We start from the raw sequence: 18,779 nt of genomic DNA, 5'->3' as shown, positions 1-18,779 counted from the left end.
TAGCTTCAATTGTGAAGTGGTCTTTCTTGGTCAACTTCTTTGCCGGGCCTCGTTTCTCTATCTTATCTTCGGAGGCCTAAGAGAATACATATAGAATTGCATTAATGCCTCTATACTAATGCCTCAATACATATGTACATATAGAATTCCATTAATACCTCGTCATGATCGGAGCCGTCGGCTTCTCCGTCACCGGAGCCGTCGTCGGCTTCTCCGTCACCGGAGCCGTCGGCTTCTCCATGACCGGAGCCGTCGGCTTCTCCATGACCGGAGCCGCGGGCTTCTCCATCACCGGAGTCGGCTCGGTCGGCTTACGTACCATCGCGGATTATGTCCGCGAATATGTCTTCCTGTTCCAAGTCCCGTTCGAATTGATCCATTGTTTACGCAAAAGAATTAAATCGATAAGTAAATGTTCAAACACAAACCAAACCCTAACCCTAATCAAACACAAACCAAACCCTAACCCTAATCGGCGACACGTGTTTGCGAGAGGGAGAGAAGAGGGGAGTTGCGGCGTCGATGGTTTTCGCGAGAGGGAGAGGGGTGTCGGCTAGTGTTCGCGAGATGGAGAGGGGTGTCGGCGAGTGTTGTTCGCGAGAAGGGAGAGAAGAGGGGAGTTGCGGCGTCGATGGTTTTCGCGAGAGGGAGAGGGTGTCGGCTAGTGTTCGCGAGATGGAGAGGGGTGTCGGCGAGTGTTGTTCGCGAGAAGGGAGAGAAGAGGGGAGTTGCGGCGTCGATGGTTTTCGCGAGAGGGAGAGGGGTGTCGGCTAGTGTTCGCGAGATGGAGAGGGGTGTCGGCGAGTGTTGTTCGCGAGAGGGAGAGCGGTGTTCGCGAGAGTGTTTGCGTCGGTTGTTTACAAGCTAACTAATATAAAATTTAAATTAATACAAAATTTAATCTAACTAACTACAAGATTTGAATTAATACAAAATTTAAACTAAGTAACTACGAAATTTGAATTAACTATCTACAAAAATTTAAACTAACTAACTAATACTAAATTTAATCTAAATACTAATACTAATACTAACTAACTAATACTAATTAAAACTAAATACTAATACTAATACTAACTAACTAATACTAATTAAAACTAAATACTAATACTAATTAACTAAACTAAACTAACTTAACTTAATTAAAAAACTTAATGAAAAAAGGCCGGGGCATGGGCGCCGGCCGGCACCGGCGGCCGCGCGGGGCGGCGGAGGGTGGCGGCTACCTGCTTCTCGAGGGTGGCGCAGAGGGCGGCGGCGGCCGGGGTGTCCCGGAGAGGCGGCGGCCGGAGGAGGCGGCGGCCGGAGGTGGCGCGCGCGGGAGATCTCGTCGAGGTGGCGCGCGGAGGCGGCGCAGAGTGGCGGAGGTGGCGCGAGAGGGCGGGGGCGGCGAAGAGGCGGCTCGGAAGTGGCGGGGCGGCGGCCGGAGGCGGGGAAGATGGCCGGCGGCGGCGGCGGTGGATTTCGGCGGCCGACGGCGCGATTTCTCGCTAAGGAAAATGGCCTCCGGTGTTGCGGGTGGGGGCTCCGCCCGCGGCGGTAGGTATTTATACCTAGGGCCTTTTGTCGCGGGTGGGGGCTTGACCCGCGACAAAGGGGGTCTTTGTCGCGGGTCAAGCCCCCACCCGCGACAAAAGGGGGTGGCGAGGGGGAGGCGGCCGATCCGCGTGAAGCGCATCCAACGGCTCCGGCCGTTTGAATCCAACGGCCTGGAGCCGTTGGACGCGGATCAGGCCTGGACCGTTTTTGTTTTTCTGTTTTTTGTTTTTCTGTTTTTTGTTTTTCTGTTTTTTTTAAATAAAAACTATTATTTCAATAACTTTTAAATGGTAACTCAAAAAGAAAAGTGTTATATATGAAAATTGATCAGAAAAATCCAATGAACATGAATATGACATCCATAGAACTATTTGCATCTCGCATATATAAATGCTGACACGTGCCTCGCCCGCCGACGCCGGCGTGCGACGTGTAGCCACCGCCGACACGTGGCTCACCCCGCCGACGCCGGCGTGCGACGTTTAGCCACCGCCGACACGTGCCTCGCCCCGCCGACGCCGGCGTGCGACGTGTAGCCACCGCTGACACGTGCCTCACCCCGCCGACGCCGGCGTGCGACGTGTAGCCACCGCCGACACGTGCCATGCCCCGCGTGCGCTATATAGAGCGACGAGTGCGGGCGCAACCACACGTCGCCACCGCCTCCGCTCATTCATCTCCGGGATGCCTCCATGTCGTCGAGGGGCGTCCGGTTTCCGTGGCGTTCGAGTGCATCCGAGCGGTAGGTTCACCGCCGAGATACGCGCCGGTGGCTTCCGCATCACCCTCGGCACGTACAACACGCCGGAAGAGGCGGCGCGCGCTACGACGCGGCGGCGTGGCGCTTTCGGCGGCCGGGGCACGACATGAACTTCCCGGATGTTGAATCGCTAGAGGAGGCGGAGTTCCTCGCGCCACCGCCGTGCCTCGTCACCGACGAGGACCGTCACCGGCATCGCCAGGTGCAGCGCCGGATCGCCATCGCCGAGCGCGACGAGCAGTTGATGCGCCAGTGGAGGGCGCGGTCCCCCGACGCGTTCTTTGCTAACCTTAGGGCACAACGCAGGTCCAACGAGCGCCACCGTCGGGCCGTCGCCGCCTTCGAGCTCGAGAACTCGAATACAACTTGGACCGAAAACGACCCTCGGTGGGATGACCTTTGGACGGAGACAACCTCCGACGACGAGTAGAGACTAGACTAGTAATTTATCTATTTTATTGTAATTTCAATAAAGTCGTTGTCGGTTCTATTAGTTTAAATTTAGTTTATAAAGTCGTTGTCGGTTGTTTTTGTTCAATAAAGTGGTTGACACGAAATTTATTACGATTGAACTGAAATTAAAGTACGAGCTCAAGCTGAAAAATAAGATACATGGCCAGATTCGAATGTTGGAGCCATTCAATCATAGTCGTGCCTAGTCCTATACACGTCGCCACTCGTAGTCATCAAAGTCGCCGACGTCATCGTCGCTAGCATCGGGGTCGCGGTTGTCGAACCTCGGCGGATGACCACGCGTGGGCTGGGATTGAGGGTAGCGCAGGCGGGGGCCACGATAGGCCGGGACGCTCCGGAGAGTCCGGCCGCGCCACCACATCCGACGGCCGGCCTCGTTGAAGTTCGAAGGAGGCGGGCCGTCCTCCTCGTACTCGGCAACCGCCCTCTCACGCCGATTGATGAAGAAGCTGTCCCAAGTCGGGCTGTAGTCGGGATGCCACCGGGGATTCCTCCGCTGCTCGGGCGTGAGCTCGAAATAGTAGTGGTTCGTGATGGCCATCTCGCGTGGCACACCTACAGGGGATAGGAGGGACCGGTACGCCTCCGACGCTCGGCAACCAGCCGGTCGGGACGCGGTAGCCGGGCGGGCAGGGGTAGTTCGAGGCGCAAGCGCCTCCGCCTCCCGGGGTGTTAGACATACGATGGAAGCCATGGGAGAGAGTGATGAGGTTTGCGGATATGAGAGTCCAAGCCTACATATATATAGTGGAAAAATGGCGGGAATGCGGGAAGAAAATAGGCGGGAACGAAGTGGCGCGCGAAACTTTCATCCCGGGTGGAGGCTCAAACCGCGACAAAAGACCGGGGAGGCTTATCTAGGAGGGCCTTTTGTCACGGTTGGTGGCTGCAACCGCGACTAAAGATGTCGGCAGGATAATAAGGATGTGTCGGTAACCTTTTGTCACGGTTGGTGGCTGCAACCGCGACTAAAGCTGTCGGCAGGATAAGGACGCGTGGGTGGACGCACTGCTCGATGAGATAAAGCATGTAGCGCACGACGGTGTCGTCGAAGGAATAAGACAAAGTACAAGCGGTGCCGTGCCTATAAAAGGAGCATCGATACGCCTTGCCAAGCAGATCAACAAGCCAAGCACGGTTTAATCTTCATTATTACATAAATGTAGAGATTGTCTTGGGAACTATATATGAAGAATACATTATTACATCGCCATCTAGTGTTGTGATCTTCTACGCCGTAGCCATGGAGAATCTTCATCATTTAGCAAGATGCTTGGGTCAATTTTCACCGTGAAGGGCGGAATTTCTTTAAACTTATTATAATCTTCGACATGTCTGTCTTGTCATCCACTCCCACGATGTTTCTTTTCCCCGAAAGAACTATGTGGCGCTTTGGCTCCTCGATTGATGTATTCTTTTGTTGATTTCTTTTTCTTGATTTGCTAGACATGTCCTTCACGTAGAAAACTTGAGCCACCTCGCTGGCTAGGACAAAAGGCTCGTCCAGGTACGCAAGATTGTTGGGATCCACTTGTTATCATACCGTACTTATCGTCAACATGTATAGCGCTGAGCTTCACCCATTTGCACCGAAACAAAGGGACCTTAAAAGTGGGACCATAGTCAAGTTCCCATATCTCCTCTATGTATCCATAATATGTGGTGGTCTGCCCATTCTCGTACTGTTGCATCGAAGCGGACACCGCTGTTTTGGTTGGTGCTCTTTTTATCTTGGTCGATCGTGTAAAATGTATTCCCATTTATCTCGTACCCTTGGAATGTACATATGTTTGAAGATGGTAACCTGGCCAACAAGTACAGCTGCTCCACCGCAGATGGGTCATTAATGAGATGTCTTTGCAACCAACTGCCGAAGGTATTCATGTGTTGACGTGTAATCAAGGACTCGGGCTGGCCCGGGTTTATTTCTCGTAAAACATTCTTATGTTTCTCGATGTACGGAGCCACCAAGCTGGAATTGTATAGAACTGTGTAGTGCGCTTGATTGAAAGAAATCTTGTCCCTCCACACCGTTGTTTTCCTTCCTAGTGTGCCTTTTCCAGTCAGCCTCCCTCATACCGAGATTCGGGAACACCAATCGGCTTAAGGTCGGGAAGAAAGTCAACACAAAACTCAATGACCTCCTCGGTTCCGTAGCCCTTTGAGATACTTCCTTCCGGCCTAGCTCGGTTATGAACATATTTCTTTAAGACTCCCATGAACCTCTCGAAGGGGAACATATTGTGTAGAAATACGGGACCGAGAATTCTAATCTCTTCAACTAGGTGAACGAGGAGGTGCGTCATAATATTGAAGAAGGATGGTGGGAACAACAACTCGAAGGCGACAAGACATTGGACCACATCTTCCTGTAATCTCGACAAAGTTTCGGATCCATTACCTTCCGAGAAATTGCGTTCGGGAATGCACATATCTTCACAATGGCTAGTCGAACATTTTACGGTAGAAGTCCCCTCAATGCAATCGGAAGCAATTGTGTCATAAGCACGTGACGGTCATGGGACTTCGGGTTCGGAATTTTTTCTCCTTCATATTTACTATCCCCTTTATATTCGACGAGAAACCAGACGGAACCTTGATACTGAATAGGGCTTCAAAAAAGATCTCCTTCTCTTGTTTGGTAAGAGCATAGGCTGGCGAGGCCCTACAAACTGCCCTGGATGATTGCCGTTTCGTCCTTTATGAAGTTCCTGGTCCTCCCGTGCTTCGTTGTATCTTTTGTCTTTCCATACACGCCCGGAAAACCTAGAATATTCACACAAAGATTCTTGGTCAGGTGCATCACGTCGATTGCGGAGCGGACTTCCAGGACTTTCCAATATTCTAGCTCCCGGAAAATAGATTTCTTCTTCCACATGGGCGCGTGTCCGTCATCGTCTTTCGGAACAGGTCGACTGCTCGGACCCTTTCCAAAGATAACATTTAAATCCTTGACCATGTCAAATATATCAGCACCACTACGGGGACAGGCTTCGGACGGCGGTCCGCCTCGCCATCGAAATGCTTGCCTTTTTTCCTTAAGGGATGCTTGCGCGGAAGGAAACGACGATTGAACGGGTACACAACTTTTCTGCTTTTTCCCAAATATTTACTTTCAGTCTCATCTAAACGGTGTGTGCATGCATTGTATCCTTTGTTCGTCTGTCCCGAAATGTTACCGAGAGCAGGCCAATCATTGATGGTTACGAATAGCAACGCTCGTAGGTCAAATTCTTGCTCCGTGTGCTCATCCCACACACGTACACCTGGTTTGGCCCACAACTCCAAAAGTTCATCGACTAATGGTCTTAGGTACACATCAATGTCGTTGCCCGGTTGCTTTGGGCCTTGGATAAGCACTCGGCATCATAATGAACTTCCGCTTCATGCACAACCAAGGAGGAAGGTTGTAGATACATAGAGTCACGGGCCAGGTGCTCTGTGACTGCAGCTCTGCTCCCCAAAAGGATTCATGCCATCCGTACTTAGACCAAAGTATAAGTTCCTTGCCTCACCTGCAAAATCCGGAAACTCTCTCCCGATGTTTCTCCACTGCCGACCATCAGCGGGGTGCCTCAACATCGCGTCTTTCTTACGTTCTTCCATGTGCCATCGCAACAACTTGGCATGCTCTTTGTTTCGAACAAACGTTTCAACCGTGGTATTATTGGAGCATACCACATCACCTTCGCAGGAACCCTCTTCCGGGTGGCTCGCCCTCAACATCACCGGGGTCATCTTTTCGATCTTATACCGCAATGCACCACATATCGGACATTTATTCAAATTCTCGTACTTCTCACCGCGGTAGAGGATACGATCATTAATGCATGCATGTATCTTACGCACATCTAATCCTAGAGGGCGAGACAAGCTTCTTTGCTTCATATGTACCGACGGGCAATTCATTATTTCTTGGAAACAGACTTCTTTAATATTATCATCAATTTCTCAAATCCCGAGTCGGTCACACCGACCTCCGCCTTCCATTTCAGCAATTCCAATATGCTACCCGGCTTTCTATGCCCATCTTCACAACCCGGGTACAACAATTTGTGGTGGTCCTCTAACATCTTGTCAAACTGCAACCTCTCCTTATCCGGTGCCACAGTCTCTTCTTGCATCGAAATGGCCCGACGAAGATCATCATCAACGGGATCATCGATGCCCGTTCTTCACCTCCTTCTTCTTCATTGTCGTCCATTGCGGTATCAAAGCATTCGAGAGAACATAGATCGGTGCTGGTCATCATTATCTTCTTCCTCATCGCCGTCTTCCATCATAACCCCTTCTTCTCCGTGCTTGGTCCAAACATTATAGCTGGACATGAATCCAAACCGAAGCGGTGGCTCTTAATGTCTCTTGAGCAAGAGTAATCCTTCTCGTTCTTACATTTTAGACATGGACAGCACATAAAACCTTGCTTCGACTTGTTGGCCTCGGCCACAAGCGAGGAAAGAATTCACGCCCTCTCGAAAGCGGGGGCACATCGGTTACCGTACATCCATGGATGACTCATCCGCATCATAAGTACAATTATATATGTATCGGATGCAATCACCTTGCTAAAATTAGTATTGTACGGATCTGTGCATATATATATAGTCGAGAAAATAGTTGCTAACCTTTTAGGATCAAAAAAAGGAGAAATCTTATCAAATAAAACCAAGTGGCATCCCTCTCACAAGCATTCCATCAAACACCTCTTGTGCACATGTAGAAAAAATGAGCTAGCATACACCTCCACCTTCACCACCAAGGAAAAAATGAGGTGGGGGGTGGGTGGCTGCTTCTATATATATATAGGGGGACATTTTGTCGCGGGCCGTATTACGACCCGCGACAAAAGGGGTGGCCACGTCGCTCCTAACCCTTTTGTCGCGGGTCGTAGTACGGCCCGCGACAAAAGGCCGCGACAAAAGCCTCCGCGCGCTCCACATGGTTTCGGGGCGACGTGGCCAGGCCATTTGTCGCGGGTGCAGGCGCGCCCGCGACAAAAGGCTCCCACGGAAGCCCTGTTTTCCACTAGTGGTAGGAGGGAACGGCGAAACATTTCGGGATCTCAAAACGGAAGCCTGCCCAGCCCAGAGATTCAAAATTCGAAATTCAAAAGCGGAGGACGCGCTAACCACCTTCTTTTCCGCCTTCCTGTACAAGCTGCGTTTTGTCGTGTTCCGTTTCTTCGCCGAAAAGATCGGCCGCTAGCTATAGCGAAAGTGGAGCCGGGACTCGCGGAACCGACCCCACGAGCGCGGCGTAATTACACAAAAGCCCTTCTACGCGGCTGGGTTTGCCTCCCTAGTGGTCTCCGCCGTGCCTCGTCGGCTCCACGGACGGCGACGGCGACCAGAACCCGACGTGGCGGTGGTGCCTCTTGCGCTTCTTCTTCTTGGCGTCAGCGGACGTGTCGGACGCGAAGGTCACGGGGCTCGTGGCGGCGTAGAGGTCCGAGAGCCGCCGGTACCGCTTCCTCGCCCGCCTGTCCAGCTCCGTCGACGCGGCCGGCTTCTCGACGACCGTCTCCTCATCCAGCTCCTTCACCTCCTCCTCCTCCTGCTCCTCCTGTTCCACGGTGAGGTCGTCGCGGTGGCAGCCCGGTCCCCCCGACTGCGCCGTGGCCGACGACGACAGCGGCGCCGCCTCCTCCTCCTCGTCGTCGCCCCCTTTGGCGACGCTGACGCTGAGCTGCAGGAGCAGGTCGGCGGCCGCCAGCTCGGCCGCGGAGAAGAGGCCGGCGAGCCAGAGCTCCAGGCCTTCCAGGCCTTCCAGGTCTAGCCCGTGCCGGCCGACGGCGAGCGAGGACATGGCTGGTTGGCGCAGCGACGCGAGAACCGGCCGGGCCGGGCGGTTGCTTGGCGGCAGGAGTACTCCGGAAGGTGGAGGAGGGAAGTGGAGATTTTTCTGGGTGGTGGGCGCGGGGAGGAGATGAAGGAGAAGAAACGGCCGGGGGCCCTGGACGGAGGCGTGGGGTGCACGCCCGGCGGCTTTATAGCGGGCGGGCGAGCGGGGCGGGAGGGAACCGGTTCGGTCGGTCGGTCGGTGTCGGGCTCGCGCGCGCGCGGCCAGAGCCCGATGGGAGCGACGTTGCAGCCGTGCCCCGTGGGGCCAGGGACGAACGGACCTGGTCGCTCGCGTGTCACGTGAACGTTGGGGTGGGCGGCGGACGGTGGCGCTGGATACGTTCGTGGTGACCAGGCTGCTACGAGTACGTCGTCGATTTGGCTGGTGTGTGCATTGCCTTGCCAAGTAAAGCGTACTACGTAGCAGTTTTTCGTCGAGCCATTTTATCCCATCAAAAGTATCTTCTTAACTCTGTTAAAATTCAGATGTGTCTAGAACTAGATACGGAGTACTTTTGATGGGATGTAGGAAATACAAAACGACGTGAACAACATCCCAGAACGGCAAAGACACCAAAAACTAGTCTCTCCACGGGTGCGGTTAATTCAATGGACACAGCTAATTCCAAATCGATCTATCTAGAATCAGGTTAATTCTCAGTCACCGATTTCGTGTGTAACTATGTATAACTAGAGAAAAAGATATGTAACTACACATCCTATATGTCATGTGCACAAGTTACGGGACAAATCTAAAGGTTACATTATCGATCTACAACTAACCTATTTCTGGTTGATCTAGAACTAGCAACAAGATAATTTCATTCGCAAAAAAAGTGGGGTTACTCTATCAAATATACACGAACGCTCCCGGGAACCCTCCTCTTCCACCGGTAGATCGACTTCCTAGTCGGTTTGGCCGGCGCATGACCGCGGGGAGGCTCTGATCTACCGACGGACGGGATTACCCGTACCCTGTTGTTAGGGTACGCTTCCAGGTTATATTTTGGTATCCGGTCGCCAATTTCATGCCATGTGCTTCATATCGATTCAAGGATTCAATGACAACACATTTGCAACTCGATCTAGCGGTAGTGACCGTTTCAGTGGTCCATGGATCTCAAAGTAATTTTATTCTTTGGCGTGATTTATACTTTCGATGGCTAACCTTTATATTAGATTTCGGCATTTGTCGCAAAAATGGTTCTCAACAGACTAATTGATGTCGGCATGCAAGTTTAGGGCATCTCAGGAGGCCCGACGCAAATAGACCAAGAGTGTCCGTTTGCGCTGGCGCAGACAAAATTAGGGTATCCACCTAACGCGAGGTCCTGATTCAATATGTCCGGCCCATCCTCGGAGATGGGTTCGTGGCCTAAGTTTAAATCGCAAATGCGTTGCCTCGGAGGTCAGAGCGCGCATCTGCACTGCTCTCCATTGAGCCTGTCTGGCAGGAACCGCACCCGCTTCAAAACGGACACGTCGGGCTGCTGAAAATGCTGTTAGGTGATCAAGCATTGCTTATAGAGTAATGCGATCAAGTTTCTTCCGTAGGTGCAGTGTGCAGAGCGTGTACCAATAAAGAAGACGCGAGGATACCTATAGTACGCGTATTTATTTTCCATTCCCGCAAGGAAACTGCAAGCTGTGCCGCCGACGCGGCGACGCCTCCGTTAAGCTTTGTTGATTTGCGTTTTGCTTGACACAATCACGTTAAGGTCTTCCCTCGCGAAAAATAAAACGTAACAAAAGATCTTCAAGGTCTTCGCCTCAGTCGGTCTTGCCGGCAAAACTTGAACGCGTGTGGGGACCGTGTGACGCATCCGAAGTCAGCTGCTGCTCCATCTAGCTTTCTTTTTGTTTGAAGAACAGCTAGCACTAGCAAGGATCGGGTATTTTTTGGAGCAATAACATATTTCATTGATACAAAATCAACTTCCATAAACAAACAAACATGAAAACTTATAGACAAGAGAAAACAGTTGTTTTGAAAACTCTGCAAAACAAATTTTAAAGAATATAAAAATAAAGAAGACCCATAAGGTTTCATACACTCGCTGGAGCCAGCGGCTGCCGCCAAACACCAACGTGCTGGACGTTGAGTCTTCACCATTGACAGATCCAAAAAAACTACCATCATCAACGAGGCTTGGTGAGTAGATGAACATGCCCGCTGCAAAACAGCGAGACACATGTCGATTTGGCACGTCAATTGAGGGATGTATGTGTGCTGTCCTAAGATCCACCGTATCCCATCGGTGAAGTCAGAAAATAATGACAGGTCCGCTACCTCCGGGCCAACATCCTCACTCCAGAGCATCCACCTCAACTCATCCCCAAGCGCCATCGTGGATAATGACGAACGCCGGTGACATGACAAGAAATTGATCTCTCCATATCTGAATAACGGTGGAAAGACCAAGCTGCCGATCTAAAGGATCGACAAGCACACGATGTCGTCAACTCCGATACACTGCCTTGATGGTCGACCCCGATGTGGGAGCGGAGTTGAGGTAGATTTATTCACCTTGCATCCACTCCCACCACACAAACTCTAACCCTAAAAACTAGGCGAGGGTGTTGCAAAGCTTTTATCTTTTCCCTATCCCCAGCTCATTGGACATCCGCAAACATGTGATCTAATTTTGCGAGGATGTTAAAAATGAATATGTAATTTCAACAAACGGTTTTCGCAATATTTCGCTTGAAAATTAGAATCACGGAAAAGGAAAAAGGAAAAAGGAAAAACTAAGCCATCCATGTGCGGGAGACAACCCCTAATGTTCCGGTCATCCATCCACCTGCTAGATGGGAGGCCCCTAAGCAAGATTTTGTGAAGGTCAATTTTGACGATCCTTTCCAAGAGACGTCACACTCTGGTGCAATGGGGTTTTGTACTACGATCAGACCAAGGACTTTTCTTGGCAGGACTTTTCTTGGCAGGTGCAGCTGGCAAGATTGAGCATGCTAAATCTGCATTACATGCTGAGGCAATTGCATGTGTGGTGGCGATTGATGTTTCTTCTCGGTTGGGGGTCTAGAGGGTTATGTTTGAATCTGATTCATCCACTCTCGTCCATGCGCTGAAGACATCAACATATGATTTGTCAGAGATCGCGGTTCTTCTTCGTGACGCTAGAAGTTCATGCACCTTACATTTCGATGAATTTGAGTTTTGTTTTTGCCGGCGTGTTTGTAATAAGGTAGCACATGAATTCACTCAATATGGTGTTAGGGCGGGTTTGCCGATCTCAGAGTGGATCAAGAATTCTCCAGACTTTGTCTCTGGTCTGGTTGCTAGCGATTCAACTGGGCAAGTGTTTTAATAAAGGTTATGAAAGTAAAAAAAAAAAAACCTATGTAGCCTTCTCTCTCATCTCTCTGCTCACTTTGATTTTCTCCGCTACAATGTCACGCGGGGATAGCATTTTCGGTTGGGTTTATTTTGTGACAAGTTGTGCCATATATATTGGATGCCTTTATTTTTTTTTTAGAGATTTCACTATTTCTCCTACTAGAATCTGCGTTCCCAAAGCACAAGCTAGCCAATTGTTCAAGCTAACTGATACGTTGTTGACAGTTGACACCACAAAAGCCCACTTACTATGAACAGTGTCACAAACCATCATCTTAAATTTCCTGGCCTCCTTTGCAGCGACGATCACATACATCGACCACACTGTACAGCCAACTGCCATCACACTGAAGGAATAAATCGAGGACATAGTGAGGCTGGTGCTAGCTTCTGCAGACATTACCTTCGAGGTGTGCAAAATTAACCAATTATCGTAGAACTTTCTATGTGTAGTAGTACTGACATGGCCGCTTTGCAGCCGGCGCTTTAACTCACTGAAATCGAACAAGACTGTTATCAAACTCAGAGGTATGGAATCCATCCATCTGATCAGTTGAACAATCTGAAGAATCGCGGTACACTATCTAGTACTCCCAGGACGTGCAAGTGAAAGCTTCTGGAACATTAGTTACACTTTAGTGGTCAAATGCTGATTAAGCTCGCTTGTCATTAATTTTACCCCCAGGATGTGCAAGTGGAAGCTTCTAGAACATTCAATTCGCCCAAACATTATTGTTTCTGCTCCAGCAGCTTCTCATAAATTGGACTCTTATGAATCAATATGGAAAAGTGGTGGGTGCCGGAGAAAGAAACTATGATGACCAGTGGGTCACTGGAGCGCCGGTCCGCCTATCCGCCACCACTTCTGCTCATCTACATGCCACAGCAAGCATTACCAGCCACCATGACCAGGTGCATGCGGGGAACTGCAGTCCCGGATCAGCGTCGTTGCCCAAATCAAACAAGCACGGGTTCATATTGATCCATCTATCGGCGAATCGCATTCGCCGGCGCCAGGGAATAGTTAACTGCAAAAATTGCATGCGCGCGCCGCGCGACAGCCGGGAATGGCCGAGTCCATAACCGGAGCTGATCAGATCGACCCTCATGGCGATCGATCGCCTGCGTTCGTTGTCTCAGAGATCATGTTGATCGAGATCGGGCCTACGGCTACCTAGCTAGAAAGAGCACGAGACTAGAAGTATAGAACTACAGCAGTACTGTACTGTACTGTGCGCGCGCGATCGGCTGAATCAGATAGAAATTCAGAGGCCATGGATGAACTGAAAACAAAAGGCAAGCAAAACGAGAAGTCTTATTGCAAAGATGAAGCTTTTACAAGGGAGATCGATGGCATGGCAGCCCCTCTCCGGCGAGAGAGGAAGAAGAGGATTGCGAGCACGAACTACGAGCTACCCCCTAGCAACTACGTCAATTACAAAAGGGTCCTTCTCCTTCTCTCGGCATCTTCGATCGTCTATTCAATCTTGTTCTTCCGGCTGCCGCGCCCTCCAATTTCCTCCGTCGCAGCGTAGATCTCGGCGATCAGGCGGTAGCGCTTCACCCTCCGCCTGCTCCCGGCCACCTCCTGCTCCCCATCTTCTCCCGGGCCCGCGCGACAGCCAGGGAGAACGGGCGCCAGCACCGAGGAGGTATTCACGGAGCGCGGCGAGGAGGACGAGCGCGAAGCCTCGGGGGCGCGGCCGGCGGTCCTCGGCGCACCCGAGGACGAGCTGCTCTCGCTGAGGTGGATGAGCTGCTCGGCCGCGTCGCGCTCGCGCGCCGTGAAGGCCTCCTCCGCCGGCGCCAGCTTCGCCTTCGCCGGCCGCGCCCCACGATGTCGGGTTCTCATCGACGATTGGTATATGGCGTGGGGTGGGTCGCCGTGCACGCGCGTTGTTGGCTGATTCCGCCTCCTCTAGTCCCGTCTTTCTTTCGCTTTCAGGTTTTTTTTTCTCTTTGCGTTCATTCAAGGCTTGGTTTTCCTGGAGTACTAGTACAAATTCGTCCAAATTGGGAGTAGTATTTATTTTCTCCTCGGTCATTTTAGGTGGCTGGCATAAATACTGACGTGGCCTGAAAACAAATTGGCTCTACAAAGTTTCAATTAATTATTTCTCCTTGGTGCACTGTCCGATTTTTTCTGAATTGGCCTTACGAAGTTTTCACACCCATACTACAAATTATCATGTTCTGGCCCTCATTTTGACAAACCTAAAAGGACACCAACATTGAGCGGATGTTATTCTGGGATACTGGGTAATGCGCCGTGTTGTTTTCGGGCTGGTTTTCACTCTCGTTGTTACCGTCACCGGCCTGGGCAAAACTCGGGCCGGGCCGGCTTCGGGCCAAGCCCGAAAAAGCCCGAACGTAAAATGCCAAGCCCGAGCCCGGCCCGACCGTCGGGCCTATAAATTAAGCCCGAACCCGACGCGAACATGCAAAAAGCCCGGCCCGGCCCGAGAAGCCCGGCCCGAACCTACCTAAAGTGCGAAAACTGCAAGCCCGAGCCCGAACCCGGCCTGAAGTGCAAGCCCGACCCGGCCCGGCCCGGGATTTTCGGGCCGGGTCGTCCGGGCCGGGCTGCCCATGCCCAGCTGTACCGTCACATGTCACTATACCTAGTTGTGTGATAACATAATCAAACTTTGACCAACACTACAAAATTACATTGGTCTTGGAATAGTGGAAAGTTCCGTTCTCGCCCTCTTGTGTCATAGACGCTCTCCATGGAGAGATCGAGCAGGAGAAGGTGTGCACCGTCATGGACAACGCTCTTGTGCATTGTTAGACTAAATTGGCAGCATGCACATTATGGTGGACGCTTGAGTGAGAGAATAGGGTGCTGCTTGTGCAAATGCAGACACAAAACTATTGTCTGTATTCAACGTACACCATAGCAAAGGGGAGCCAGATCCTCTAACGTGTAGTAGCAAAGTCAGGTAATCTACAGCACACTGACTTTCCTTCTTCATATCTATATGATTATGATTAATTTGATCTAAATTAACATGCACAATATAAATAGATGGTATCCATTGAAAGTAATTACTTACAATCAAAATTATGACCAGCTATTTTTTTGTTTAGATGAGCTATGTGAACAGTAACTACCCACAGTAATTTGCTACAGTGTAATATGTACAGTGTTTCCTACAGTACCCTGACTTTGGTTCTTCAATTTACACTACCTCACCACTGTAGCAGCCTGACTTTGCTCTTTCACGTTAGAGGATCCGGTTACAAAGGGGAGCCCACCAAGGGAAAAATCACGATTGTCACATTGAACTCCATGTCACACTCGGCCTTGGCAGGGGCCTCCTAGGACAGGGGCGTGGAGGAGGAAGTAGAGGAAAGGCCACCAAGAGGAACGCATCCTTCTCGGAACGGAGCATGATGATCGTCTAGAGGAGAACATCGTCATTGCCACTATCGTCGTCAATAACAAGCTCCACATATCAATGACAATGACACAAGATGTGTTTTTCACAAGAAAAACAAGGTCATAATTTGCAAAACAACCTATAATAGAAAAGGTATGGTTTTGTTTTTTTGCAAATACTGGTCACAACATTAGACGATGAGGCATTTGGCTACCTTAAGAGAGTCATATTTACTTTCGTCGTTTATTCTCGTTTGGTTGAATTTCTTCACGTTGACATTCAGAACACTAGGTAGGAATCACATTACATTAGCATTAACGAGGATTATGGCAATGCTTTGTTTTAGTTAAATAGTCTAATCCCCCTTATCCGTACCAGATATGAGTCGACAGTTTAATGCTCGGGGAAAGCCGCTGAAGGGAGGATTCCGTGTCCATCACTCGGCGACCTACTCACGCCGTGTGACCGACATCTGTACAATGCCAAGATTTTTTAAATTTCTTAGCACTTTGCAAATTTATTACTCGTTAGTGGAGCATATATATGCCCTACCCTAGATGCAGAAGCGCTTCCCCTTATAGCGAGTATATTTCACATGTTCACTACGATAACATTTCATTGATCATTAGCCCCGAGCGAATTTCACTTTCATATATTATGATGCTTTTCTTTTTTAAAATCCCCAAAAAAGAAGGTGCTTCCGCAATTCACAAGAAAGGAAAAAACTGGCCTCGAAATGGAGGTTGTGTCAAGATTTAACCGTGGTCTCGTGGATATATCCCATGCTTGCAGCATGGAGTTCCAACGTGTCCTATTGCCAAGAATGGCATTGCTTAACGAGCTTAACATCCCTTGGCTTCCACCAAGTTTCCCCATATGAGCAAGAAAGATCTCATTTTGTCAAATCAGAAGAAAGCTGGTTAGCTGCACACCGACTTCAATCCTCTACGCGTGAGTATTTCCCGTAAAAACTATCAACGGCCATTTCGAGAGTATTGATTCCTACTACACCATATATATTAGTGATTGTTTCTCCGCAAAAAAAAAAATTATTACTTGTTTCCTGTCAGAAAGAAAGTAATCACTTAGCTAGTTAGTACAGTGTGTCGGCAAACTAAATAAGATGAAGACTAAATTGTTGCATTCTCGAAAAAAATGATGAAGACTATACTGTAAGAACGATTAAAAAAACAAGAGAACAAAAATCAAATGTGGAAGTAATAGTCAATGTCTGCATGCCGTGTATAAGAGCATGTCTAACAGGCCCCTTATAACCCGCCCACCCCGTAAAATTCCGGCGGGATACGGGGCAGGCGCGGTTTGGGCCGTCTAGCAGGCCCCGTATTCGGGCCGGCCCGTTTCGGCGGAATACGGGGCCCGGGAAATCGGCCCCGCCGCCCCCTACTTATACCGGGCGCAGGTGCGAGTGAGGGGTTAACCCCTCACTCGCAACCCTAGCTCCGCCGTGCGCCGCCGCCTCCTCCATCCTGCTCCGGCGAGCAATTAGTCACTACCTAGCTCCACATTTCACCCCAGCTTCGGCATGGACGGACGCCGCCGCAGTACCGCCTCGCCGGCGAGCGGATCGAAGCGATCCCGCTCGCCGAATAACGTGGAGGACGCGTGGCGTCTCCAATGCAAGAGATCCGCCGCCGGGAGCCGCCGTGCTGCCTGCAGGTACGCCGGCGCCGCGTACGTCCCGCCGAAGCTCGTTGACTTCGCGGTGGGCGAGCGCTGGTACCACGAGGATCCGCCGATGAAGCCGATGAGCGGCCCCAAGTTCGAGGAGTGGCGCGCCGAGTGGGAGCGCCAACGCCGGGCGAAGGCGGCTTGGAACGCGACCATCGGGAGCACAACGGCGGAGGAGCTCCGCTCGCCGGCGAGGAGGAGGAGGACGACCCCGACCTCTTGAAGGCGATACAAGAGTCCCTCAAGGACGACGCCGAGAGGAAGAGGGCGGAGGAGGAAGAGGAAGCGGCGGCCATCGCCGCCGTGAAGGAGGCGCAGTTGCGGGAGGCGGCGGCGGAGGCGGACGCGTACATCGTCGACCTCTCCGACTAGAAGTCGCGATCCATTTTGGATCGCGCATTTTGTATGTATATACGTCGATCCGTATGTATGATCGACGAACTATGAATATGAACTAGTTTCCCGGGGTTTTAAATTTACGAATTTAAATTTACGGGGTGAAATACGGGGTCTGCTAGACGGAACGGTGTATCGACGAGCACATTTTTTATACGGGGCGAAATAATCACGATATACGGGGCAGAAAAGTGAGGGACCTGTTAGACATGCTCTAACATTCTCCATATAGTTAATTAACACTTGGTCTTAGTTCGTGTTTATGGTTCGACTTGCGGAGGCACTTGATATCTCAAATAAATAATAGGCAAGACAAAATCAAGCTAGACAGCTCTCTGGAGCTGGATGGAACTATACTCTTTGACATACTAATCCTCACAAAAGGAGCGTAAAATTTCGCATACAAAACGTGGCGACTATATATGATCTATTTTGCGTGCGCTTGCAAGCAAACATCTCGTAGTGACTAGTCCTGCATGCGTCGATCTGTAGATTTCTGGTGTGGATCGGATACTATCATGCAAAGCCGAAGACCACGCATTGATGTATTCTGAATCAAATTGTTTCTGAAACAAAAAAGAAAGCCACTCTACGAGGCTACGACCACTACGTAAATAAGCTTGTAGTATTCTTTGTTGCTTTCGCTCGCTAGTAGTGTCCGCCGTACCTCGACGTCTCCACCACCGATGATGACCCGTCATGGTCGTGGTGCCTCCTCCTCCTCGATCCTTGCATGTTCAACTCGGTCGACACGACCAGCTCCTCGACGACCCGCTACTCCGCCGCCGTGAAGAGGGCGGCGAGCCGGAGCTCCAGGTCTTCCAACCGCCCACTGACGGCAGCGTGGACATGGCTGGCGCAGCGGTCAGGGAAGGCCGATCAGTTGGTTTGCGAGAAGAGATCAAGGGATCGAAGATTTTTTGGGGATTATACAATCACTAGGTAATTGTGGTTCAAGTCTTTCCGGCGAAGAGGAATTGGCTTGGTGTTTCAGATTTGGTAGCAGCGGTATGCAAATGGGGGCGACAACACATGTTAAGTTCAAAGTCATACATTTGAGGGTGAAAATCCAAGGTCTAGCTTTAACTACTTTTGCCTATAAATGGATTTGTTGAAGACATTGCTTTGAGAGCGGAGACTATCTTCAAGGCGAAAATCTAAGATCCTCGATGTCGTCGTGGTGAACAGATAGATGTCATGGGATGGCTTAAGTTGGGGCCGAATGGGCGCTAGAGGATTCGGGGGAGGGTTTTTGATTAGATTGGATGAACTTCCGGATGCTTTCCTCAAGAACTTGGCCTAAGCCAGAGGTAGACGAAGAAAGACACAAGGAAGAACTCTAC

At 50.5% G+C, this 18,779-nt stretch overlaps 1 protein-coding gene across 1 annotated transcript; it reads right to left on the bottom strand.

The window, feature by feature from the left end:
- Positions 1-13,445: 13,445 nt before the first annotated feature.
- Positions 13,446-13,820, bottom strand: LOC124657488. Its single transcript, XM_047196033.1, has one exon. The coding sequence runs from the start codon at positions 13,818-13,820 to the stop codon at positions 13,446-13,448; it is 375 nt and encodes a 124-aa protein (XP_047051989.1).
- Positions 13,821-18,779: the final 4,959 nt, after the last annotated feature.

The sequence above is a fragment of the Lolium rigidum genome, chromosome 5, assembly GCF_022539505.1.
Source record: "Lolium rigidum isolate FL_2022 chromosome 5, APGP_CSIRO_Lrig_0.1, whole genome shotgun sequence".
NCBI classification, from domain to species: domain Eukaryota; kingdom Viridiplantae; phylum Streptophyta; class Magnoliopsida; order Poales; family Poaceae; genus Lolium; species Lolium rigidum.
This window is presented reverse-complemented; position numbering and strand designations above follow the sequence as displayed.